This window comes from Lissotriton vulgaris, chromosome 1_1 (assembly GCF_964263255.1).
Source record: "Lissotriton vulgaris chromosome 1_1, aLisVul1.2, whole genome shotgun sequence".
In the NCBI taxonomy this organism is placed as follows: Eukaryota; Metazoa; Chordata; class Amphibia; order Caudata; family Salamandridae; genus Lissotriton; species Lissotriton vulgaris.
Genome location: NC_141685.1, coordinates 533,903,941 through 533,930,597, shown reverse-complemented (window position 1 = coordinate 533,930,597; position 26,657 = coordinate 533,903,941). Strand labels below are relative to the sequence as shown.

Here is a 26,657-nt window from a genome sequence, read left to right as displayed (position 1 = left end):
TTTATCACTACTTTAAAGACGTCGCAGGCCGGTCTCTTCCTCTGATATTTACAATCTAACAAGTGGTCGAGAAGGCCCTTTGTTGCAATGCAATAGATCTCACATTTGCGAGAGTTTAAGCTATTAGTACTGTAAATGGCAATGCCTTTTATTTAAGTTTCAAAACCCAAACATAAATCAAAGGCATTGTCATTTACAATGCCAATAGTTCAAACTTGCGTGAATGCGAGAGCTATTGCATTGCAAATTCTTTTTTTTTTGAATAGGCAAAATCTCTATTTTTTCTTCCAAGCTACCTAGAATTCTACTCGCATCCCCCCTCTGGGTCCCATATTATTTATTAAAGCTTCAATGTCCCTTTTTGTCAGTCGTCTCCCTGTACAAGTATCCCAAATGATGCTTATCTTGATCCTTATTTGGACCATGGCAGAACATGCCATGTCAACGTTTTGTATAGAAAAAATGCTTGCGCTCTCCTAACCTAAAGTCCCTCTCAATATACTATATGGCTTTACTTTCCCTTTGTGAATGTGATCAAGATCAGCCAGCTTTATACATCTGGTTGTTTCCCACTCCCAGAATGCGTATCTGACCAGACTCAACTGAAAATCGGAGTTACCGAAAAGCGGAGTAAATGGGGAAAGATAGCTCTTCAGATTTCTTTAAACCCAATAGCATCCCATGTGTCTAGGGACCTCCCATTGCAACTGATCCTGTGAATGCTCTGTCTTAATAAGCAATGAGAATTCCCAGAGCGAGCACCAAGGTAGCATGTGTTCTAGGAAGCATCATTGCTTCTCAGTTTCGGCATTTGCTCATACCCAGATGCCCCTCAATTGTGCTCCCTGGTAGTTTGCAAGAATGTCTGGTGTGCCAGGCATCCTGCATTGGAGTTCAAGAAAATCTGCTTCAATCCCATTCTCATTTTCACATAGATCCCCAAAAATGTGGTGCATCCTCTCTGCAATTCCATCATGCGGCCCTGGACAAACCTATTGGGAAAGCCTGGAAGGGGAACCAGACCAGTGGAAGACCCTTAATAGATACATCCATCCCTGCCAGGACAGATGTAGGTTGGGCCAATGAAGGAGATAACCATTGGGTGGGTAAATTTGCTGTGAAAAGTGACCCTCCCATTTGATTGGTGTAACATTTATCTATTAGTTGTTTTGTTCCAACAAAATGGGGTGGTTTCCTAAAGCTTCACCAGCATACTATGAGTCATCATGAGGCCCATCACCTCCATCTTAGTCATGTTTATCTTAAACCCTGATAATTGGTGGAATACATCTATCTTCTCGAGCAGCAACAAAACTTTATTGAGTTGGATAAGGACACCAACAGCATCTGCAAAAGTGTGCTCAAACATGTTGGCACACAGCAGCATCCCTCTAATCCTGGAATTGCCACAGACTCTCTGTGACCAGATACCCATGAAGAAAGCAAAGAGTAGAGAAGACATTGGCACCCTGCTTCATTCTCCTTTCTACCTTTTCTTCATGGGAATCAAGGGTATTACATCTGACCATTGCTGTAGGAATTTCAAAGCAGTTCTACGCAATATTCAGTTAGGATGAGGCAAGACTTTCATAGTCTTTGTCAAAAAGCTTCATTCCAGTCTATTGAAAGTTGGTTCCACATCAAGGGAGATGAGAATAACCTCCCCTTGAGTGGCACTGCCATGTCTATCAGGGGAACCATCTTTTTCTTGTTATGACTTTCCATATGTCCCTCGACAAAGCCTGAGTGATCTAAGTGTATCAGCTGTGGCACTATTTGCCAGGATCTTAGTATATACCTTGATGTCAACAGTAAGGAGCAAAATTGGTTTCTACAATCCACAATCCTCCTTCCTAGGCTTGTGGATGATCACTGTTCTTGCTTCGGTCAAGGATTGAGTAACTTCCAATGTTATTGAAGGAAGTTTAGAGGCATGGGTGGAAGTCCATCATGACTGGCCAAAATATCTTCTTGAACTACAGCATAAAGCCATGTGAACCAGAGTTGGAAGGCTTTACAGCCTTAATGGATGTTACTATTTCTTCCTTGTACATAGGTTTGTCGAACTCTTTGATCTGCTCAGGGGTCAAACTACCCAAACCTTCCCTCATGACATTCTTATTCATGGACTGTTGATCCATTGGGCCAGTCAAGTCAAGTCAAGTCAAGTTGAAATTTGTATAGCGCACTACTCACCCAAGGGTCTCAAGGCGCTTTGGGGAGGGGGGTTTCGTTATTTATCAAACAGCCAGGTTTTGAGTTGTTTTCTGAAGGAGAGGTGGTTCTGTGTAAGGCGGAGGTGGGTGGGGAGAGAATTCCAGGTTTTGGCCGCTAAGTAGGAGAATGATCTTCCTCCCATGGTGGCTCTTCGGATTCGTGGAATCGCGGCGAGGGCTTGATTGGACGATCTTAGTTGGCAGGTGGGAGTGTAAAAGGTCAGGCGCGTGTTGAGGTAACTGGGTCCTAGGTCGTAGAGGGCCTTGTGTGCGTGGGTGAGGAGACGGAACTTGATTCTCTTGTTAATGGGGAGCCAGTAAAGGTCTCTCTGGTGGCCGGAGATGTGATTGTGGCGTGGTATGTCGAGGATGAGTCGGGCGGAGGCGTTCTGAATGTGTTGGAGTTTTTTCTGTAATTTGGCTGTGGTTCCGGCGTATAGGGTGTTTCCGTAGTCCAGCCGGCTTGTGACAAGTGCTTGGGTGACCGTCTTTCTTGTTTCGGTGGGGATCCATCGGAAGATCTTTCGGAGCATGCGTAAGATGTTAAAGCATGATGACGAGACGGCGTTGACTTGTTTGGTCATTGAGAGGGAGGAGTCTAGAATGAATCCCAGGTTGCGAGCATGGTCCGTTGGTTTGGGCGCGCTGCCTAGGGCCGATTGCCACCATGAGTCGTCCCATGCAGAGGGGGATGATCCTAGGATGAGGACTTCCGTCTTTTCTGAATTCAGTTTTAGGCGGCTGTTCATCCATTCAGCTACGTCTTTCATCCCTTCGTGTAGGTTGGTTTTGGCGGTGTTTGGGTCTTTGGTGAGGGAGAGGATCAGCTGAGTGTCGTCAGCGTAGCAGATGATGTTGAGGTTGTGCTGGCGTGCGATGGCTGCGAGGAGGCTCATGTAGACGTTGAAGAGGGTGGGGCTGAGGGATGATCCTTGTGGTACTCCACATATGACTTCGGTGGCCTCTGATCTGAAGGGGGGGAGGCGGACTCTCTGGGTTCTTCCAGCGAGGAACGAGATGATCCAGTCCAATGCTTTTTCTTGTATCCCGACGTTGCTGAGGCGTTGTACAAGGGTGCTATGGCAGACCGTGTCAAACGCTGCGGAGAGGTCCAGGAGGATGAGGGCAGCTGTTTCCCCATTGTCGAGTAGTGTTCGGATGTCGTCTGTGGCTGCGATGAGGGCGGTCTCGGTGCTGTGTTTGGCTCGGAAGCTGGATTGTGAGGGGTCGAGGGAGCCGTTAGACTCGAGGAAGGCGGCGAGCTGGTTGTTGACAGTCTTCTCTATGACTATGGCAGGGAATGGGAGGAGTGAGATAGGGCGGTAGTTCTTAAGTTCGGTGGGGTCTGCTGTAGGTTTCTTCAGGAGGGTGCTGAGTTCGTCATGTTTCCAGCTTTCCGGGAAGGTAGCGGTGTAGAGGGAGCAGTTGATGATATCCCGGAGTTGGGGTTCGATGATGGAGTCGGCCTTGTTGAAGATGTGGTGGGGGCATGGATCGGTTGGTGATCCGGAGTGGGTGGAGTTCATCAAGCGGATGGTGTCTTCGGTGCTGATCGGGGTCCAGGCGCAAAGGGTGGTGGTGGGGGGCTTCCGTTCGGTGGTGAGGGGAGTGAATTGTTTGCCGAAACTGTTATGTATGTCAGCGATCTTGCTGTGGAAGAACGAGGCTAGAGAGTCGCAGAGGTCTTGAGAGGGAGTGATGTCGTTGGTGCCGGCGCTGGGATTGGTAAGCTCTTTGACGATGCTGAAGAGTTCCTTGCTGTTGTGGGCGTTGTTGTCGAGTCGATCCTTGAATGCTGATTTCTTGGTGGATCGGATCAGCTGGTGGTGTTTGCGGGTGGCGCCATTGAGGGCGGTCATGTTGTCTGTGGTTGGGTTTTTTCGCCAGGCTTTCTCGAGGGTGCGGCAGTTTTCTTTGGAGTTTTTGAGGTTGTCATTGAACTAGGTGGCTTTTTTGCTTCTTGGGTTGTTGTGGTGGTTTTTCAAGGGTGCTAATTCATCAGCGCAGCGGGTGATCCATTGTGTGAGATTGATGGCTGCATGGTTTGGGTCCGATGCTCTGGCGGGAGGGTTTTGGTTTAGCGATGTGGTGAGCTGGTCGGTGGTAATTTTGTTCCAGTTTCTGTGGGGGATTTGTTGTGGGTGGTGGTGTGTCGTGGTTTTTCTGAAGTTGAAGTGGACTCAGCTGTGGTCCGTCCAGTGGAGTCCTGTGGCGTGATTGAAGGAGATGTGCTTGCTGGAGGAGAAGATTGCGTTGAGCGTGTGTCCGGCGTAGTGGGTGGAGGTGTTTACCAGTTATTTGAGTCCGAGATTGGCGAGGTTGTCCAGAAGGGTGGTGGTGTTGCTATTGTTGTTCTTTTCTAGGTGGAAGTTGAGGTCCCCTAGGAGAATGTAGTCCTCGGAGGGGAGGGCGTGTGGACTGATAAAGTCAGTGATGTCTTCGCTGAATTGTGTGCGGGGTCCTGGGGGCCTGTAGACGAGGGTGCCTCTAAGTGTGGTCTCGGGGTCGGTGTGAATCTGGAAGTGAAGATGTTCGGCGGCTGTGAGGGTGTCGTCGACGCTGGTCGTGATGCGGATAGAGTTCTTGTGGACGATGGCGAAACCTCCTCCTGTTTGGTTGATGCGGTCCCTTCGGATGATCTTGTAACCGTCCGGGATGGCTATGGCGATGTCGGGCGCTGATGAGGCGTTCATCCAGGTTTCTGTAAGAAAGGCGACGTCCGGCGATGTGGTGTCGAGTAGGTTCCAAAGTTCAATGGCGTGTCTGTGGACCGAGCAGGTGTTGAGCAGGATGCACTTCAGGTGGTTGTTGTTCGGGCTCAGTTTGGTGTTTGTGGTTGCAGTGTGGGTCCTGCTGCAGCAGAATTTGCAGGATTGGCAGGTGAATGGTCCATGGGAGCGACCTGGGGCGGCTTGGTGGCAGTCGGGAAGTCGGCCGGTGTTGAGTGCAGTGAGAGTTGCGGCGTCGTACGTTAGGCGGGTGAAGTGGTTTTTGCGGAGGCCAGGGGGTCTGGCTCTGGGCGCGGTCCAGGCGTGGACGGGTGTGGACGGGCTTGCCTTTGGCGGACCTTCGGCGCGCATAGGGCGCGGCCGCTGCGCGTGATTGCTGCGCGTTTGCCACTCTGCCATGAGGGGAGAGTGGAAGGGGGCAGAGCGAGGGAGGAGTACCTGGGAGGCGGGAGCGGGGTGGGTAGGAGCGGTGATGCAGGAGGGGACGGGGGTTGGGCTGAGCAGCGGCAGGGAGCGGGGTGGAGGGGCACAACAAATGGTCTCTGAGAATGAAATCGAAACTAACCAGAGAGTCACAGCGGGCAGCGGTGGCGGCAGCAAACAGGGGGCACGACTAAATTCAAGCAGAGCACATGAACACAGGCACAACAGTTATATATGGCGCAAAAGTGATTATAAATTAAATAGAATATTAGAATAAATTAGTGCACATGACCGGATCCTTGGCGGCGATTTTCCGGGGCACAGCAGCTCATGGGTACACCGGAGACACAGCGGCAGGGGTCAGGCACGAGGCGGGTGGAGAGACCGGCTCTGACCAGGTCTGGTCGAGTCATGTTTAGCTTCTCATAGAATTTACAGAATCCATCCACCTTAAGGTTGTCCTCAAGCTATATTGGAACCACCCTCATCCTTGATATAGCCTATATATCTATGACCTCACCTGGCTTTAAATCTAACTGTTATAAATGTACCATTTTTGTTTCCTTCTTTGTAAAATTTCTGCCTAATGTATTTTCTGCCTTGTTTAGGTCTATCATCTGCCTGTTGACTACTTAGTCTGAAATATTTGTGCTATATTTCCGGGATCGGGATTTTTTTGTACTGGGTTTCAGCCATTGACCTCAATTCATAAAAAATGCTTGGGGTAGCGGTAGTGACGTCATATGCCCTTTGACTTTCACTCACACACGCACTTACACGCACAAACACTTTCATCGTCCTTGAAGCCACTCCATGAAACTCAGGTTACACCGTGCCCCAACGCCCTGATGATAATCCTGTGATTCTACGCAGGGATTAGAATCGCGTCGGCCCTTTTCAGTATATCTACCGCATAGGGCAACAATTAATTCCTATGCTCCAGAATTAGGGTGTACAATGGTTTATACACCCTGCAGGGGATAAGAGAAATTTCCCATGTGGTTTAAGTATCTCCGTTATAATTGCCTAATGTTAGGTCAATGGGGATCTTGTCATGAAAGTGTTTTGCTGGTGTAATTTTTTGAATTTTGTACTTGGTTTAATTTATTTTTGTTTTTGTAAAACTATTTGTTTTATGTTAATTGCTTATTCACTTGACAAATGTTGTTAACTGGTGGATGTGAATTGTATTGCTTCTCAGACATGAAATGAATGTTCACTTTCAATAAGTTCTGTTAAGCTGTACAGCAGCATCATTTCATGCCAGGCATGGCAGGGCTCCTTCACATACAGATGGGGCCTGTGGTTGATAGCCCAGGTAGAAGGGAGAAGCACACCTCACTCTGCCACCATCTTGGTCACTTTTAGAATCAAACAATTTTATTCAGCAGGCACGTAGCAGTGAACACAGCTGAGCTGCCTACATCCACAGGCCGGCAGAGCAGAGTCAAATTGCACAGAACACAGTAACACAGCCATAGGGTCTACAACCCGGAGGGCGACCCGGCGAAGGTGGGCTAACAGCCAGGCGGTGAGTTCATGTAGGGAGGCGAGGCTGCTTTTTGTCAAAACCAGAAAAGAAAACAACCCGAAGGAAACCGAACCCTCCCGCCCCCCCAGTACCCAACCAACTCTAACTCCCCCCCCCCATCCCCTCCCACCCTCTCCGCATCAGCATAGTTCAGAAAACCCTCCGAATCCCAGGGTCAGAGTCCCCGTTGCTGTCCTAAGAAGACCTAGCAGCCATCATGCCATCATGCCACAGCCCCGTGCGGTTCCAAGGGAATAAGTTGTAAAATCTGGAGGAACTTGGGGCACGTGACCTCCCGCAAGTCCCGGGACAACAGGTGTATGAAGGGTGCCCAAAGTTTAGCATATGTGTCCCCTTTACCATCCACACACAGGGAAAGCCTCTCCATCCCCAGAAGCAGCCATAAGCGCCTAATCCAGTCCCTGGGGTCAGGGGCGTCCAGTGAGCGCCACTTCGAAAGGATCACCAGGCGCGCCGCCAGAAGCGCCAGCGCAATCTGTCTACCTCGAGGGGAGCGCAAGGGAAACGCCTTAGGGTGAGGGAGGCCCAGTAGTACATATTCCGGAGCCCTGGGAAAGACGATACCGAAAGCATTGTCTATGTCATCTAAAACTGCTTGCCAGTAGCGCACCAGCTTGGGACAGTGCCAGAGCAAATGGGAAAGAGTGCCTGTAGCGCCGCAGCCCCTCCAGCAAAGCTTCGAGCACTTGGGGTCCCACCCATGGAGCCTCGCCGGTGTGTGGTACCAATAAGTTACGATTTTGAAGGCCGCTTCCGCTCCCGCCACGTTCGCCGCTGTGTGGTGCGCGCGATAGAAAATTTTACCCCATTCCTTACTCGTTAGGGGGCGGCCCAACTCCGTCTCCCAACGAACCTGTGCCTTGGAGCGCTGCGGGTGGTGGCGTTTCATAATGAAGGCGTACAGCTCGGAGATAAGCTTGCGATCGTCTTTCTTGAAGGCCACCCAGCGTTCCAGAGGTGTCATTGGACGAGACATGTCCGCGATGTTGTCAGGAAGCGTCACCCAATGCGCCACCTGCGAGTAGTGGAAGGCGTCAGCCACGGTCAGCTCAAAGTACTCCCGGCGCAGCGTGGTAAACGGTATCAGCCCCTCCGGCTGAAAGAGGTGACCCATTCTCTTACAGCCCAGTTCCCTCCAACGCTGGAAGACCGGCGAGTCGCACCCAGGGGGGAAGTCCGGGTTGTCAACGATAGGTGTCAGTGGGGATGGAAAAGTGGTCCAGCCACGCCTGAGAGCTAGACGATCCCACACCGCCAGGGTCGGGGAGGTCACCGGGGAGGAGTAAAGGCCCCAGGATCTGTGTTTGCGTGGGAGCCATAGCTCGCGCCAGATGTTGCGCCCGGCCACAGTCTGGTCCATGAAGAGCCAGTGCTTGCTGGACAGCGGCCTATTCCATTCCAGAATGAAACGTAGGCACGCTGCCTGGTAGTACCTCTCCTTCGCACGGGAAGTTAAGGCCGCCGTCATCGCGCGGCGCCATGAGGCGGTCAATAGCGATGCGAGGGCGCTTATGGTTCCACAAAAAGGTGGCCAGCAACCGCTGGAGCTTTCGTAGAGTTCCCGGGGGGGGGGCGCAGAGGCAGCATCTGGAAGAGATAGAGGATGCGGGGAAGGATCGTCATTTTGATCGCCGCGAGGCGGCCAAACCAGGCCAGCTGCAGCCGGGACCAGTCCGAGACAGACTTAGCCGTTTGGTCAATGAGGAGCCTGTAGTTGAGAGCAACCGTTTGCGCGAGCGTGGGCGCCAGCTGGATCCCGAGGTACGGGATGGCCGAGTGGACCCATTGGAACGCGAAATCGGCATCGAGGTCCCGGACCTCCTCTTCCGGCACCGAGAGGTTCAGGATTTGGGACTTCGAGAAATTGACCTTGAAGCCGGCCACCAGGCCGAAGTCTTCTAGCTCCCGGGAGAGATGTCTCAGTGAGGAGCGCGGGTGCGTGAGGGATAGGATGACATCATCCGCATAGAGGCTCACCTTGTGCTCCTCTGCCCCAAAGCGCACCCCCTGTACGTCCGCATTGTCCCGGAGGCGTTGCGCAAAAGGCTCCATATAGAGCGCGAATAACAGGGGCGAGAGAGGGCACCCCTGCCTCGTCCCCCGGGTGATCGGAAAACAATCAGACCGACAGCCGTTCACTCGAACAGCGGCTCGGGGGGAAGCGTAAAGGCAGCGGACCCAGCTAACAAACGAGTCCCCCAGCCCGAACTTACGCAGGACCGCAAACATGTACGACCAGTCAACACGGTCGAAAGCCTTCTCGGCGTCGATGGAGAGGAAGCATGCCTGCGTACGCGACCGGCGAACCAGATCCATCAGATGCAGGAGGCGTTTGGTGTTCTCCCCGCCCTGACGCGTCGGCACAAAGCCCACCTGGTCGGGTTCAATGATACCGTCCATAAACGGGCTGAGGCGAGCGGCCAGGATGCCCGAAAATAACTTCATGTCTATATTCAGAAGCGAAATGGGGCGGTAGGAGCCACACTCCTGGGCGTCCTTGCCTGCCTTATGAATAACAGTGACCACGGCCTCGGCCATGGACGACGTCACGTTCCCGGACTCTCGGAAGGAGTTGAAGAGACGGGTCAGGAAGGGGGCCAGCGCGGGACAAAACTTCTTGTAGAAGGCGGCCGTAAAGCCGTCAGGGCCAGGCGATTTCGCCACCTTCAGGCGCGCAATCGCTGAGATGACCTCCTCAATGCGTATCTCGGCGTCTAGCGACGCAGCCGAGGTCTGCGACAGGGGAGTGATGTCACAAGACTCCAAGTATGCTTGTACTTTGTCTGGGTCCGGGGGGTCAGCAGAGTAGAGAGCTTGGTAGAAGCGCTGGAAGCTGTTCGCCACTTGTGCGTCAGCCACCTGTACCTCCCCATGTTCGTCCTTGACGGAGGACACCATCAATTGTTGCGTTTGCGCCCTCAGACGGTGCGCCAGCATCTTACCCCCTTTGTCGCCACTAAGATAAAATTTATGCCGCAGACGGAGGAGCGCGTATTCAGCCCTGTCCAGGTCAAGGTGTTTCAGCATGCGCCGTTTCGTCTCCAGTTCCCTCCAGACCCTTTGCGCCCCGGTCCGTTTATGTATCGCTTCCAGCCTGTGGACGTCCCTCTCGAGCTCCTCGCGCTTCTCTTTGCGCGCCTTCGCCAACGAGGCCGAAATCGCGATGCATTCCCCCCGCACCACCAGTTTAAGCGCTTCCCAAACCGAGCTAAGCGACATCCCGTCGGTCTCGTTGGTGTCAAAGTAATGCTTGATCGTGTCCTGCAAACGATCCACCACCGAGGCGGCGTTAAGCAGAGAGTCGCGCAGCCGCCAGCTCCCGCGCACCCGCGTCCCGGACCCTCCCGACAGCATAACCGAGATAAGCGCATGGTCAGAGAGGGAGCGCGGCGCTATCTCCGCAGAAGAGAGCTGGGAAAGCAGGGAAGAAGAGGCAAGGAAGTGATCCAGGCGCGCATAGGACTTGTGCGCAGCAGAGTAATAGGTGAAATCGCGCTCAGCTGGGTGCAAATGCCGCCACACATCATGGAGCCCCCCTTCTTGCAACCAAAGCAGACCCCCTTTGGAAAGCGCGCCAGACGCGTGAGAGCGCGCCTCAGACCTATCAAGCGCCGGATCCATCACCACATTCAAATCACCACCTACCAGGATCCCGGGATCAGGAGAAGCCAACACATCCGCGAGCGCTGAGGTCAAAAAGGCCTCCTGTTGCACATTTGGGGCATAGATGGAGCCTACCGTGAGTTGGGAGTCCCCCCATTGGATCCTAACCGCCAGAAAGCGCCCTCTAATGTCAACCACCTGGGATAGCACTTTACAATGGGCTTTCGCACTGATCAATATCGCCACCCCCTGTCTCTTTGTGCCACAGGAGGACCATATCTGGGTGGGGAAGCGCCTGTCCTTCATCCGCCTCGTGTCTTTGGCGAGTAGGTGCGTCTCTTGCAGGAGACAGATGTCGCCACCCGACCCCTCCAGCAGGGAGAGGATCGCCGCCCTCTTGACAGGGCTATTGAGACCTCTCACATTCAAGCTAACAACCTTCAAATCCCTCCCCATCTAGCAAGCAAAAGAAGCACTCTGCTGAGAGAAACTAGCGGCTGATGCGGAGAACCCTCCCTCCCCCTCCCTCCCCTCCCCTGACCCACAACCACCCCAAAACCTTCCAAGTCATACCCCCCAAAACATACCCACCCCAACAACAACAAACCCCGACATGGACCCCAGGAGCGAACTACCAAGAGGGAACAAGAGTCTGTCAGTGAAGTCCCAAGGGCTGGGGGCATGGACTTACTCCCACCAGCCACCCAGATCCTGATACAGGACAATATACACGGGGAACGTGTCAGTACATTACCCATCAGTGTCCAGTAGGTCGGTCCCTCCACTGCCAGCCAGCCAAGATGCACAGGGGAAGAAGTTCAGCCAAACCATTCAGGGCCCCTCGGGCGAGACCGTCACCTTCGACACCGAGGCCACTGCGGCGTCACGCTCCTGCAGGCTGACGGACAAGTCCGGGCCTACTGGCTTGGACGACCTGCCCACGGTGTGCCATTCCTCGGAGCGGCGGCGAGACCTCGAGGTAGGCGATGGATGCTCAGCGGCCGGGTCGGCCTGCTCCATACCCAACAGGTCACGGGCCACCTCCACTGAGCGCACCTGAATCAGCTTCCCCTTCCATCGGAAGACTAGCCTGAAGGGGTGCCCCCAGGAGTAGGGGACACCCTGTTCCTTCAGAAAAGCTGTGACCTCCCGGAAGCCCCGTCGCTTGGCCAGGGTGGTGGCCGCCAAGTCCTGGTAGAGCACAGGGCGATGGCCACGAAACAGAAGGGGGTCATGCTCACGGGCTTTCTTCAGGATCCTCTCTTTGAGTTGGAAGTTGTGGACGCACACCAGGATGTCCGGGGGGGGTGCATTGGAGCCACGAGGCAAGCCGACTCTATGGGCCCTGTCCAGCTGGATCTCGCCGAGCTCCTCGTCCTGTAAGATGTGGCGGAACAAGCCGTCGATGTACTCGCGCAGGTCCGGCCCCTCACCTTTCCAAGGGACCGCACGAATACGAATGTTATTGCGCCTGGATCTGTTCTCCAGATCCTCCGTGTGTGATTGCAGGTCGAGGAATTGAGTGTTAAGGCGGAGGATCTCCTGCTGGAGCCCATGGATGTCCCCCGCCGTGTCCACGTCGTGCTCCTCGAGGGTCGCTACCCTCTCCCCGATGGCGTCGACGTCTCGGCGTACTTCCCGGAGGTCCGAGGCCAGCTGCGTCCGGAGTTCCTGTATGTCCTCCTTGATGGCCGCAAAGAGGTCACGCATAAAGGCCTTGGTGGCTGGCGCCTCGCCCTCCTCTGGCGCCGCCGCTTTGTCAGGGGCCGTCGACGACCGCAGCGGAGAGCTTTTCAGCGAGGCCTCCTTCAGGGCTTTCTCCCTCTCCTTGTCCTTCTTGGTTCTGTTGGCCGTCATGGTGGCGGCGGACCCTCAGACGCCAAAAGCGCGCCTCCGTGTAGTCGCCGGGCGTGTAGCAGGGTCCGCAGGCGTAGTGCGCCCGGGCAACCGCGCTGTCCAGGGGCCAGCGAGCGTCAAATCCGCTGTCCACGGTAGGGGCTCACCACCCGGAGGCCCTGACCAGGCCGATGGCGCCGGGGGTGAGGGTGGGACTACCGCCCCCACGTGCTGTGTGTGCGCCTTTTTCACCGCCGGCCCAGGCAGGAGGGGGGAGGGGATGCCGAATGGCGCCCCGCGGGTCTCTTCTCCCCGGGCAGGGCCCAGGCACACGAGTGTCTCCACAGAGCTAGCACTGTTCCATCAGGTGCAGCACGGTGCACCACGCTGGGTATCCCCGCCAGGCGACACCACCGCCGGCCCGGGAGGGGGGGGGATGCTGGTCGGTGTCACGCGGGCCTCTCCTCACCGGCCAGGCCCCAGGCACATCAATGCCCGCTTAGTGCCGCTGCTGTCTCGCCGGATCCAGCGCTGTGCCCCCTGCTGGGTGTCCTCCTCGGGTGCTCCCCACCACTGGTCCAGGCGGGAGGGGGGAGGGGATGCTGGACGGCGCCACGTGGGCCTCTCCGCAACGGCCAGGACCCAGGCACGCCAATGACCTCTGAATGCTGCTACGGTCTCGCCGGGTCCAGCGCTATGCCCTCTGCTGGGAGCCTCCGTCGATTGCCTTCCCCCGCTGTCCTAGGCGGGAGGGGGGAGGGGATGCAAGCCGGTGCCACGCAGGCCTTCTCACTCTGGCCGCTCTCACCTCGTCGGGTCCGCCCCACCAGCTGCAGCACGGAGCACCTCGGCGAGTGTCACCAGCGGCCTCCGGCGAACCTCCGTTACGATGGGACGCCACAGCACTGGCGGCCCGCGCGATGCAGTACTAGTGCAGGCCGCCGAGCCGGGACCCACAGTGGGCAGCGCGCCGGCCGCGCGCACCACGGTCGCTAGGCGCCGCGCCGGCTCCACCGCCACCCAGCGCCGCGTCCGCCTCTCCGGGGCGGGAGCGCCAGGAACCGCACCCGCGGCTACCGGACCGTCACTGAGGCTGCCGGTGACACTTTGGAGACGGCAGCGAGGTCCCCTGCAGGGCTAGTTCAACGCTTTGCAGAAGCGGCAGCGGAGGGACCGAGAAAGACGTCCTACGCTGCCGCCATCTTGGCCACGCCCCCCTCTTGGTCACTTTTAAAGAACATTTTGGGCACATTTTGGAAAAAATGCAGATGGATGTGGCAGCTGCATTTCCCCTTTTTGTTGATCCCATATGGGGCTCTCAGATGTGGCATATATATACGAGGACCTTTTTGCCACTGTACAAATTCTACTTTGTAGTGGAATAAGAAGTACAACTATTGATTCATCTAGCTCTTTGAGATGTATCTATCACATGGGACTTCTGAGACCATAGTCCTTTTTCCACATCATTCTTTAACATCCCCTCAAATAATTTCCAGATGTTCACCTATTTCCAGACATGATTATGACCCACAGATTAATCCCACTGGGTTCAAATGTCTCCAGCACTCAAACAATCAAATTCTAGTAGGTAGGCTTTTATATTTAATTTCTGGCTTAATGTCACCCTTATTTAGTCATGAAAAATGGTTTTGTATGTATTTGTAACCTGGCTATATTGTTCATCAACAGGTTCTACACTCTGTTTTGGATCAAGCCATACAGACTGCAAAAAGTATGAAAAAAACTACAGAGAGGATGGTACAAACCGTATCAGCAGACCTTGCTAAAGTGCAGTCGCGAAGAAGTCTTAACAGCAGTTTGTTACTAAGACATGGCCTTTCTTAGCAGTGCTGGATTTGTTCACAATTTGGAAGAGAGAGGCATTAAAAAGTGCGTTCAAAGTATGAGGTGCAATATGTTGATTCACCATAAAAATTAAGAGCTTGGTGTAGCTCTTGTATTTTCTGTACCTGGTTGCGACATACTCATTGCAAAGTGAAGGCAAAGTTATTTTTTCAAAGACTTTAATCAAAAATTCAGAATCGTGCACAGAATGTTTTATTTGTGTCCTTGTTTAATATATTTATTACAAGAATAATACAGGAATTGAATAGACATTGTGCTACATGTTTGCCTGTTTCTCATCGGACAAAACACCACACCCCTTATTCCTCAAAAAAGATGGAATAGATCCAGATGTTTCCACAAAGCATGGTATCTTGAAATAGGCTCAGTGAAGGCTCCATAACCTCGGAGATGAACGCTTACATTGGCAACACATCAGTAGATGACATTGCATTGGAAGGAATAGTAGTCTGGGAGGTAAAGTTTTGACGAAGTTAGCATACAGAACATATCCATTATTTATTCTGGAACTGTTCAGACCTGTGACTGCTAAGGCCTTGCAAATGATATTAACACAAGGCAGACTTTTCAGCAGGAGTGTAGGGTATCTACACTTGTTCAAAGTCCAAAATGTGGAAATCCTAATGTCCAAGTTGCCGCCATCCATCAGAATGTTAGCTTTGACCAAGTTCAATGTGATCCGGGGGTTGCCCATTACTCATCTTGAGGCAAATTCAAAGTTTTGTTTGAGCTAGAGTCCATTTAGTCCTACAGTTAGGCTTGTACCCAATGCCAATTATACAGCGTACCATTCTTCACAAGTAAACCATGTCAATCAGGAGGTCTTTGAATAAGAAAATCCAAACTGTCCTAATTGTAAGAGGTACATTCGGATGTGTTGTTCACAAAACTCAGTTCAAAGGCTAGGTCAATTTACAACTCATTATGGGATATAGGTTTGCTCATTGTTGACACTTGTGTAATTCCTGAAACTAACTGCTATGTGAGCAATATGAGTTTGTTCAAAATATCATTATATTATCTTTTGTTGAAAGAAGTAGGCAAAGACATTCAATATTTCTTAATTTATGGTTCCTGTGCACCCAAACCTGGGGAATTTGAAGGATTGATAATGATAAACTAAAGTACTAGAAACTCCAAGACTATCTTTGGACTAGACTTCATCTTAATAATGTAGCTGATTTATACCTAATTACATTGACATTGCTCATCATTATTGTCAAATAGTACCTGAAAAACATTCAGAACTCACTGCATTTTTCATGACCATTCTGCTGGTAGAAAGCAAATTTCAAAGGATAATTGAATGGAACGGTAATCCTTCAATAATATGAATGAGATACCTTGTGTTTATGTTGAGCAATAAACTATAATAATCAGTAATCCAAGGTTTAATGGTGATCAACCTTGCATGAACAGGGTTTATTTTTCCTTGCTCATACCTCCTTGTATGAGGAACCTGAAACATCTTATCACAACTTAATAGACTAAAACTTTATCATTTCAACTGGACAAGAATGCTTTTGCCATGTACCGATACTCTGCACTCTTTACAATTTTAGTTTTCACTGCTAAGACAGTACCTTGAACTACTCTTCTTTGCTCTTTACTATTATGCATTCTTCACAAGAGGGTGTATGTTTTTTAGAGAACTGATGGATACATTTATAACACTTATGATCATTTTGAGGAATTTAGTTTACTTTCAAAATTTGTTACTGAGCTGTTTTGCTTTCTTTTAGCTGTGACATATGTAGAACACCCTCCGTGTATGTAATGGCTTCTGAGATAAAATTATGCTGAGTATTTGTTTCTGGAATGTAGGAGTGTAGGCACATTTTGTATCAATCATCTTAGAGATTATTTTTCTTTTGTAAATACTTCACTGCACAATCAGAGTGTAGTAGAAAAAGATAATCTTCATTATCTATTGGAGTATTTAGAAACTTACAATATAACAGCTCAATGTACAATCAGAAATTATTCTTTGTGTGCCTGACATGAGCCTTGCAAAATGTAATGGGTGAGTGGGAAAACTTGCCATTTTCAGACAGCAAATTGCTTGTTTGGGCGAATAACAAAAGTGCCAGATTCACCATTTTGGGTATGCTGTTTTTCAGGATTTTGAATAGAAAGTAATTTTGACCACTCAATGATCACACACCCCTATAAAGGGTGTTTTTGAGGTGTGGTAGAATGGTTTAATGGAGATGGCTTGCTTTACATTTAATGCATAGGATTTTGAATACATTTCTAGGTACCAGGGTCTGTTGGTGTTGAAGTATCATGAGAGATGATATGTAATTAAATATCCTTGTTCGCACCATCGGGTGGTCTGAAGAGTAAAGACCTCCTTTGGCGGAGGCTAATGTAGATTTGTTTAATGTAGTTCCAATAGCACAAACATGATCTAGATGTGAGAGACATGAGTATACTACCACCTTGTGAGCTCGAGGGGTTAAGTTTCATTTTGTGGACTTGGTATCCTGATTTATTGATTGTCACCATGTGAGAGTGTATGAAAGGTTGGAGTCAATAGTTAAGCTCAGAGAATTGGCTGATAATACTCATTTGTGGCACAATGGCCACATGCCTACATGCACCCTGTCATATTTAGATTTCATTTTGGGCTTTCCCTGTGTGTGGTAGCACATATTCAGGTTTACATAGTTTTACCTACAGCGAGAATACAGTGACTCAACCTTTCAAGTTTGTTTCCATGTGTGGTTCATAGAGGACTTCTTGAGATGTAACCGGGTGTTTTCTCTCTTTTAGTAAATGACCACCCTGCAACAACCAGGGATAAATGATCCCAATGTTTCAACGTATAGATGGAAACGTGTAGGTGGAAGTGTCAATCCCTGAAGGACTTTCCACACTAGCAAGATGGAATGAGTTTGGTAGATTCCATATGCATGAATTGTACCCTTCATTTAATGAAAAGAAAACAGCTTAGCACTGATACTATGATGCCTATTTGATTGGAAAGTGTATGGAGTAGGATATTATGAAAGAAAATATCAAATATTTGTTCTTTGAGATATGGTCTTGAGTTGAATATTCACCACTTAATGATCAAACAAATAACAGTAGTTGCTTATAACTTCCTATCACCATAAACTGTACCCAAAGTAAAGAGCAGAGAAGCTGGTGTGTGACTTCGGACCAACTTTTACAAACCCCGGATTCCAGCACAATGTGTTAGAATGTATACACTTATATTACAATCTATTCTTCAGGCAGCCGACAGTCCTTTACACAGCTATCCAGACAGTCTTGCATTAACCCCTTGGCTGCTGGGGTAATTTTCCTGCTGTGCTGGGGGGTGGGGGGAGGGGGCCCCACAGCGCCCCGGTGCTCATGACCAGCTCAGCTCGTCATGAGCTACAGAGCTCCTGTGCTCATGACGAGCTGAGCTCGTCATGGCCACACCCGTTTCAATAAAACGTTCAGCACAGCAGGGGAATTATCCCAGCGTGCGAGCGTTCTAATGGCCATGACGAGCTCAGCTCGTCATGAGCACCAGGGCACTGGAGCTCATGACGAGCTGAGCTCGTCATGAGCATGCACGAGGTTAAGAACCATATATAAATCTTTATTATTCTTTTTCATTCGTAGAAACATTGATTAAAAACATTAATTACAGCCAATTTTGAGAGCTGACTTGTTTTGTCCCTGAAGAGACTTTCTAAAGTCTGCAAATATCATGACCGTATATTTATTTTACTTAATGCTGCAAATACAAATAATATATATCTCTTTATGTTTTACATAAATAAAAACAATAAAGTACAAACATAAAAAAGAAAATGATCTAATCCCTTGTTCAAAAGTTTCAATTTCTTTAGACAAAGAAATATATTACACTTATCAAGACAATCAGTATTCATTCACATATCTTAAACTCAAATTCACAGACATTAGTTAAACTACAAAGCAACTTTGAGGAGTAGACATATTCAAATGTGGTCTCTTTATTTCCTTATATTTAATTTTGTGATAACTGGAAAAATAATCTCTTTTTCATTAGAAATATTTTCAAGGGATAGGGTCAAACTAAACGTGATACTCTAACAATACTACTCAATGTTATATTTGCTTATAAGGAAGTTTACCACATATAGCCACTAAGCTTGTTCACTGTGAATCTGTTAAAAGCTTAACATGGTTTTAATCAGTTTACAGATTTATAAATTCAAAATCTACAATATTGAACCTGGCTTCAAAGTACAATCAAATGTCCAGTAAAGGAAAGAATAGTAAACAATGTGTGTCAGTTAATGAAAAGCAAATAATGAAGAAGAAATACCTAATCGATTTTGTTGGATGTATGTATGAGAGGCTTTTTAGGATGGTATGATAGCCGTAATGTAATCCATATTAATTAATTACATGTGTGACATCAAACAGGAATGGATAGAAAAGAAAAGCATTTATGAAAAAAGTCAACTGTAAAATAATAATGGTTGTAGGTGATCAACACACATCTTTTAAATATTAGTCTATTAATAAAGTTCTTATACACAATGTAATCAATGTGTTTTCACATGAATATCATAAAGTCCAGCTAAATATTAGAAGGATCAATCTGTAAAACAAGTGCAAAACTTTTAATACCCAGGAGAACAAAGATGGCAAACGTTTCCTGGTTTTCCCTCTACACATTTTTTACTGGAACCCTGCACTGGTTCAGAATTCTACTTTATCTTGATCTCCCAGAGATAGTTTTTATTAGTTGAAGCCCAATTGGGTGGTAGCCCACCTACCCAGGTGAGGGTAGGCACCAATGATAAAGCTTGCTGCCAAATAAGGACTGAGGTGCCTCCTCTAATATCTAAGATATATTCCATGTAGAAAGTCTAATTAGGTCTGGATTATAGGACAAATGTATTTATAGTCTTCACACTGTGTAGTGGATTTGTGTGGGAAAACATGCAAAGGCCAGTAACCTCGTTTCTCTCTGGTATGAAAGCGCAATCTTAAAAAAGGCAAGCCAAAAATGAAATAAGGACAAAGAGATTGAAATATATTTGAATAATTCAGTCCTAAAATGCCAAGACCCAATCTAGATATATTATTCTATACATCTAGATCAAAAACACTTATAATGCATTCAATGCCAATACATCAGATATCACGTACGTTGGGCGAAACTGAAACATATCGATTACCATCTTGAAACACGTCTAAATAACACCAAACACTTATTTTAATCAGAGACAGATAAACTCTGATTACAATAATTTTATCCTAACATCCTCAATAGATTAATACAAAGGTTTAATATCTCCCAGAATATATGTCAAAATCGTTCCCCCGAAACTAGCATTCTATCTATGCTGTAAGACAAAGGAAAACAGACCGAATGCATGTCAGTCTTCTTAGAGGTGGTACACCACAGAGAATCCCACACATAATGTAGATTTTCTAGCAGTGGTAGCTAAATAAAAATTAATGTTCTATTAATATTAGTTAATGCACATTGAAATAAAAGTATATTAAAATATATGTAGTGGTTGAGCACATTATTGGTTATTTGAGAACATAGATTAAAGAGTAATGTAAAAGAGGTTTGCCTCCTAAAGGCGACAGCCATCTTATAGCTCTGTGTGTAAATAAGGCATTGATGAAACACATCTTGAAGCAAGAATTCAAAGTCAAAGTCAAAAATATTATTCGATTCAGACCTCGTCTGAGGTCAACAAATGCAAGTACATAATTTTAAAAAATTGCATTTATACTTTTAAAATTTTCTCTAAAACGTGTTATAAGCATGGTTATTTAAATTTAACGAGTGCAAATACATAGTTTGTTGTTATTAAAATTATAACATTTCTGAAAACAACTTTAGAAAACTCTTCAAGAACTTATACAAATTATAGCAAATAAATTCAGTCAGAGGAGACTTGCACAATGATGGTAAATCTTGAGGATAAAATAGTGTTATATCTAAGGCAGATAGGTTTTATGAAACATTGGCGGGCTTCTACCAGGGTCGGATTAGGGCAAGTTAAGAGTACATGGCAGAGGTCTTGTACTCCACCGTTGCACAAGTCACAGATACTTGATGAACATTCAAAGGAATCCCATCTGGAAGAGTAAACATTTAATGGAAGAATTTCTAGTCGCATTAAAAGGACACAACACCTTACTCTATGTTCAAGTTGAAATTTTAAGTAGTGCTCTGGAGTTTTATGTACAATATCATCTGCATATTTTTTGTAGTGTTTTAATTGGGTACAATGCTCCTTGTCTGAGTCTAAACTTATTCTCGGCGTCATATGTTTTAAAAAGAGCTTAAAGTGTGCTGGGCACCAAGCCTGCAAAAGGTGTTAAAGTGCATTCTGATGCATCTAAGGCTGCTTTGAGATTCTTTTGAAACTATGCAGTGCTGATTCTTTTCTGAAAGTCGCTCCTTTTAAAATATGTCGCATGTAAAAGATTAAAAGCCCACCATATTAGAGATGGCTCGAGCATATGTGCTTGTTAAACAGAGCTTGTGACAGATTGGAAGACTTACATCAGTTTCCTTAAAATAATACCTTCTTTCACTTTTATTGGTTTTCAGGTTTTAATCTGTATATATTCCTGGGCATAAAATAGAAGAGGTAGGATTTTTACTCTGTACACCTCTAGCAGGGATTTAAAATGTCTCTTCCCAGTCGAAGAATAACATCTCTTTAAAGCTCCAACATGGGAGTCGGCCTTTTGCCCCAGGTGTTGAAAATGAGAAGCATTTTGCAGATTATATGAGAATATTTGGTCCAAGTAAGCGTACTCTCTTATTACCTCATATGGTTTACTTCCCAATAACCAGGTTAAAGGCGAAGATTTCCTTCTTCCTCTAAAAGGTAAAATTTTAGTTATAGAGATATAAGGGACCAAGAAATTTTCTTTTGCATATCTATATAATTCAGTTACATTTCTTTGTAATCCAATTGGGGAGTGATCAAATATAACTATGTCATCTGTGTACATTAGACTATGGATGTCACTTTGCACTAGTTTTGAGGAGGAAATACTATAAGATAATAAGAAAGGGAAGTAGCGAAAAATGCTTTAATGACAGGGACAGAAGGGATATATCAATGTAAATTGCCTTCCAAATATTGCAATCATTTTCCACAAACGTTGAAACAGATGGTAGACTAAAGTGACAGCGTAACAAAAACAAGGAAAATGAGCCAAGGTGATGTCCAAAAGGGGTGACCATATTGAACCTAGATGTGTTACTTAAATTATAGTATTATACATTTAAAATCAGCAATGAATGTGCTATAGCAGTACACTGGAACAAAATATTATTATTGAAAGAATGTGGGACTATGTCTATATTCAACATGTAAATGTATAGCAGGCTTATGTAATTGGACTAACTGTATAAATATATATATTTTTTGTTTGTTTAAATCTGTTTTTATTGTTTTTCAAAGAGTTTACATATGCATGAAAGATAACATTCATCACATTGTTACGGCCACAGTAAGAACCTTATGACGTATAGCTGAGGCCTCATTGATGTGTTGGGATTGCTTCACCGTACATACTGGTGGCATCATTGCCTCAGTTCCATATTGAACCAAAACAGGTCGGTCATGTCAGTGAAGATAAAGTCCACTATGTATTCTTAAAATTATTCTGGTGGTACCATATACAAACTGTTACAGGTCATTTATCACGGATGAGCGCACAGATGTTATAGAGAAAATCAACAGTAACTCAAAAACCAACAACAGCAGCTGAGTCCTACTTCTGATTGCACATTTCTTCCTTAGTCCCCTTAACCTCCACCCCCCCCCCCTTTACTGTCTACCATCCCCCCATCCCTTTCAGCCCGTCTCGCAGTTCTCCACGGAGCTGCAACGACATCCTCCTCCCAGCGGTGTCCCTCCTAAGTGGTGGATAGCATATGCGTGTCTGCGTGGTGTGTTAAGGATGCACGTGACAGATCGCCCGTCTCATATTGTGGGTGTGTCATTCTCGTCATCTGGTCGCTGCACGAGGCTGTCTCCCCCGTGTGTGATAGGCTTGAAGCAATCACTCCCATTGCGCTGCCATAGGTGTCTTACGCAGGAATAACGTTTCCTCCCGAATGATGGCGATCCCCTCTGCTTTGGCCCACGCTAGTAGTGAATATCTCCATGTCCTAATGTGTGGTGAGTTTTGCGCCTATCATCTCTTTGTGAGCAGTCGTTTGGCAACCACTAAACCCAGGTCAAGGAAACTGGAGGTGAGTTTGTGGCTGGGGTCCTGTGAAATTGATGTAACAGGCAGGTAGGCCATTCAAAGGGTATGTTGTGGCCCGTGGAAGCATACAGCGCCTCACCGACATCTCGCCAATAGGTGTGTTGTGTGTGGCAGCCCCATAGCATGTGCACCAGTCCAGCTCCCACCTCACCACAGCGGGGACAGGTCGCGTCCACGCAGTGAAAGTACCTATTGATCTTCTCAGCTGTGAGGTATGCCCTGTGTACTATAAATAATTGTATTTGGCAGAACTGCATGTTTCTGGGAATGCGCTTGGGGCCCTTCAATATCTTTACCCACTCCCTGTCTTCTAGCTGCCGCTCCAAGTCCTCCTCACACCCGCAGCGAAGTGAGTCTAGTTTTATCGCAGCATGCGTTCGAGGAGATGCGCCAAACCATCGGATTAGTGTCGGCCGCAATCCATAATGTGAAGGTACTGTATGGTCAGATGTTGACTCAGCTCTTCTTTCATGTCTTCCCACCTAGAGGCTAGTGTTGTGATCAGTGATTTATCTTTAAAATTGTCCCGGCTGGAGCCCTGATTCTTCGGTTAGGGATTCATATGGTATGAGCGCACCATCGCGGTACAGGTCACCCAGGGTCTTTATGTTGGTTTCATGCCACTCCGCGAGCTCCAGTGATGTAAGCACCCCAGGCCCGCTGGGGGAGCCCACTAGTGGTACGGCCGGTGCGTATGGGACCAGACCTCTGGTAATGTATAGACAGCAGGGATAGCATTTGTAAGCCACTGCTAAAAGGAGTGGGGCCAGCGTTGGCATCTTAGCAGCTGGGTGAAAAAGCCTAGTGATACAGTCCAGAGAGAGGGGGGAAGCTATGGTCACCGTATCATCTCGGCCTCTGTCCGCAAGTCATTGGGCTATCCACTGTAATTGTGCAGCCAAAAAGTAGTGTTCGAAACAGGGTGCAGCTAGGCCTCCCAGGTCGCAGGCAAATATATCTTTGCCAGCGCTATCCTATGACGCTCATTGTCCCAGAGGAAATCTCTAAGGAGTGCAGTAGTTGCCCATGCACTCCGGCCGCTACAGCTCCCTAGCAGCAGTCTAGGCCCAGGATCTCAGGAGTCTCAGCCTATCTTCTGACCGCACTGCTACAATGGCTGCGGTATTTCAGGTGCTCCCACAGGGACTAATGGCGGTGTCTGCCAGATTCCTTCACGTTTCTACGTGCCACGGGGGTTTCAGCTCCCAGTCACTGGTTGCGTCTCTTACCCCGATGCAGTTGGCTGCTTCTCAGGCAGGCACCCGCACTGTGCAGCCCCCAGGTCTCTGGCTCCTATGCAGGGCCATGCGGCATTGCTTGCCTTGCTTCGCTGTGCCTCCAGGGGATTCTGTTTCTCGCCCTAGTTCTGGGCAGTCCCTCGCCACTCCGCCCACTGGCCCCGCGCTGCCCACAGTATCTGGGTCCTTATGCGGTGTGCCTGCAACGCTTGCTGTCTTAAGTAGTAGGCGAGTGTAGGCGGAGGTATTTCGCAGGCCCCACAGCGCCGGCTCGCTTGAACGCTCCCAGCTCTAGTACACGGGGCTATTCACAGCTCTCATCTACCGTCACCTCGCCTGAGCGCCTTCATTCGTGTGCCTTATGCTCCTCACTTGGTACAGCTCGGTGTTCTTGGGGGATACTGCGGCAAAGCATTAGTTCTCCGGTCACGGAGGAGTGTTTCCGCAGCCCGATCACGCTATTGTCGGGGACTTTGCCACAGCTACAGGGCGGAAACTCCACCACGGGCGGCCATCTTCTTCCACAAAATGTCTGCCTAACCGTTAGCAGGGCTGTGCGCTCGCCGCTCACACTGCCCCATTCCCAGCAGGTCAAATCGCCGAGCACAGCGCTTCACAGGGGCAGCGCATCTTCCGACAGCCGGTCCTGGGCTTCGGTGGCACAGATGGCGCTCTCAGGAAAATTATTGCAGATAAAAGGGGATCGATGGTCGGAGCACTAACGATTTGCGTCTGCCATGTTGGCTGGCTGGCCACGCCCCCCCCTAACTGTATAATTATTTATAATCAGAGATTAATAATCTGTATTCTATAAGAAGTAATGCATTTCATTGCCAATAGTTAGTCCACCTGTTGTCACCAGAACTGTGCAATTCGGAGTAAAACCACTTGGAATGGGAAATTACCACGTGGGACTGATTTTTCCAGTCATCAATCCACAAAGAATCACTCTATTCACTATTTTTTACCCCATGCATTTATGTGAGCATGCTGTAAATGTATGTGGTGGGTGGTGCGTGGGGTAGGGTGGGATGAGGGCAGGCATGGAGGCAATAGGGGAGGCAAGGAATGGGTTTTTTGTTTAAAAAAATAGTAGAATGACTCTTGGTAGCTGCTGCAGACAAGGTCTCAGGAAATGTTTCCATCTGTTTGCCAGCCATAAAAATCAGGTCAAGTTAGTAGTATAGTGAGATGCCTTTGACCAACACAAAAGTGGCCGTAATCTCATTCTGCCATGTCCTTGTAAGGCAAATGAGGAACTTGTTACTTTGAAAACTGTAATGTCGCAACACGTGAAGCTAACTCAGGTCGCCCATGTGGTGGTCTTTCTATATATGTTTCTTTGAATCTTAAAGTAGATCACTTTGAAATTGACCTTCAGTTAAAATGGCTAAAGTGTGTTAAATTAATATATTGTCATTCCATTATTCTATTAAATGTGTATTTAAGTTGTAAAAAGAAGGTTAGATCCACACAAATCACTCAGTTATGGGGAATAGTTAAGACGTTATATTTTGATCATTTGGACTCAGTATTTATTATTTCAGTTCATTTTAACATGCACTTTGTTGCTTTTAAAAAGCAGACACTTGACTTAAAACGTTTAGCTCAATGGACAGATTGGGAGTTTAAAAAATACAATTTAAAGATTATGCATGACCCGGATAATATCCTGACTTTTAACAAAGCAGGTAGTTCTTCTGTAATAGATTATACTATAATATATGAGAAATTATATAATTTAGTAAAAAGCTATCAGATAGTCCCAAGGATTAAACGTGATCACAATCCACAAGTGATTCTCTTTGATCTAGCTATGGACTATCTGCCAGAAACTATGGGGCATATTATCAAGCCTGTGCGCTAAAATTATCGCCGCTTTATCGGCCGAAAACGGCCGATAAAGCGGCGATAATGGGCTTGATAATATTCTCTATGGAATTCCAATCGAAGCCCATGTTAGATGTGAAGACATCTAACATGGGCTTCGATTGGAATTCCACAGAGCATATTATCAAGCCCATTATCGCCGCTTTATCGGCCGTTTTCGGCCGATAAAGCGGCGATAATTTTAGCGCACAGGCTTGATAATATGCCCCTATGACTCTGGTAAAAGCCCCAACAGCTTTTAATCTTAAAAGGTTAAGATGGAATGAAAAAACTGAGGAAAATATTTTGGGAGTCCTTGCCTGTTTAATACAGGACATGCAGTCTGCTCACGGTGAAGGGAATTCCATGGTTGATTTATGGTCACATTTGTGTGACGAATTGTTTGCTAAATTTGCTAGGGATAAGCCCTCTAAAGGTACAACGCTGAACCCTAGAAAACCAGGGTGGTTTTCTTCCAACCTACTGTATCAAAAAAGAAAGCTTAATAAAGCAATAAGATTACTGCACAGGAATAAAAACAGGCTATCGCTTAAAATTAGAGAGTTAAAACAGGGATATAAGAGGGAAATTTGGAGAGCAAAGCATGCTTATTATGAATCAACATGGGCAAAGATACATCGTGCTTGTAAATCCAAAGATCTACGGTTATTTTGGAGCATCATTAACAACATCAAGAATGGTAATAATAGAAGCAATAGTGCTAATGTAGATGAAGTAAGTTGGGTGAACTTTTTAAACTAAAAAATCGATACCCAATGTCCAGATTATGACAAGTGTAATAGTAATAGTCCTACTGACAAGCATAAAACAACAAATAGAGGGAGGCCGGATTGTATTCATCCTCCTCAATGTAGTGTGGATATTGAGCCCTGGTCGCTCGATAAAGTAAAAAAAGCGATAAATAGGATTAGATCCAATGGAGCACCAGATCCAAATGGTATTCCGAATGCAATATTTAAAGCTAAATTAAGTAATTGGCCGGAGTTATTAATGCTTTTGTTTAATGAGGTACTTAAATCAGGCCTTATTCCGTTATCGTGGCATGGAAGTATTA

The 26,657-nt window shown here is 47.6% G+C and overlaps 1 protein-coding gene across 1 annotated transcript in view; it reads left to right on the top strand.

Annotated features, from left to right (window-relative positions):
- AKNAD1 (AKNA domain containing 1) overlaps positions 1 to 14,338 on the top strand; it is a 425,253-nt gene extending 410,915 nt beyond the window's left edge. The window contains exon 18 of the mRNA XM_086936316.1: positions 14,052 to 14,338. Coding sequence (XP_086792442.1) covers positions 14,052 to 14,207 — 156 coding nt within the window. The 3' untranslated portion in view covers positions 14,208 to 14,338. The remainder of the gene's footprint in view (positions 1 to 14,051) is intronic.
- Positions 14,339 to 26,657: the final 12,319 nt, after the last annotated feature.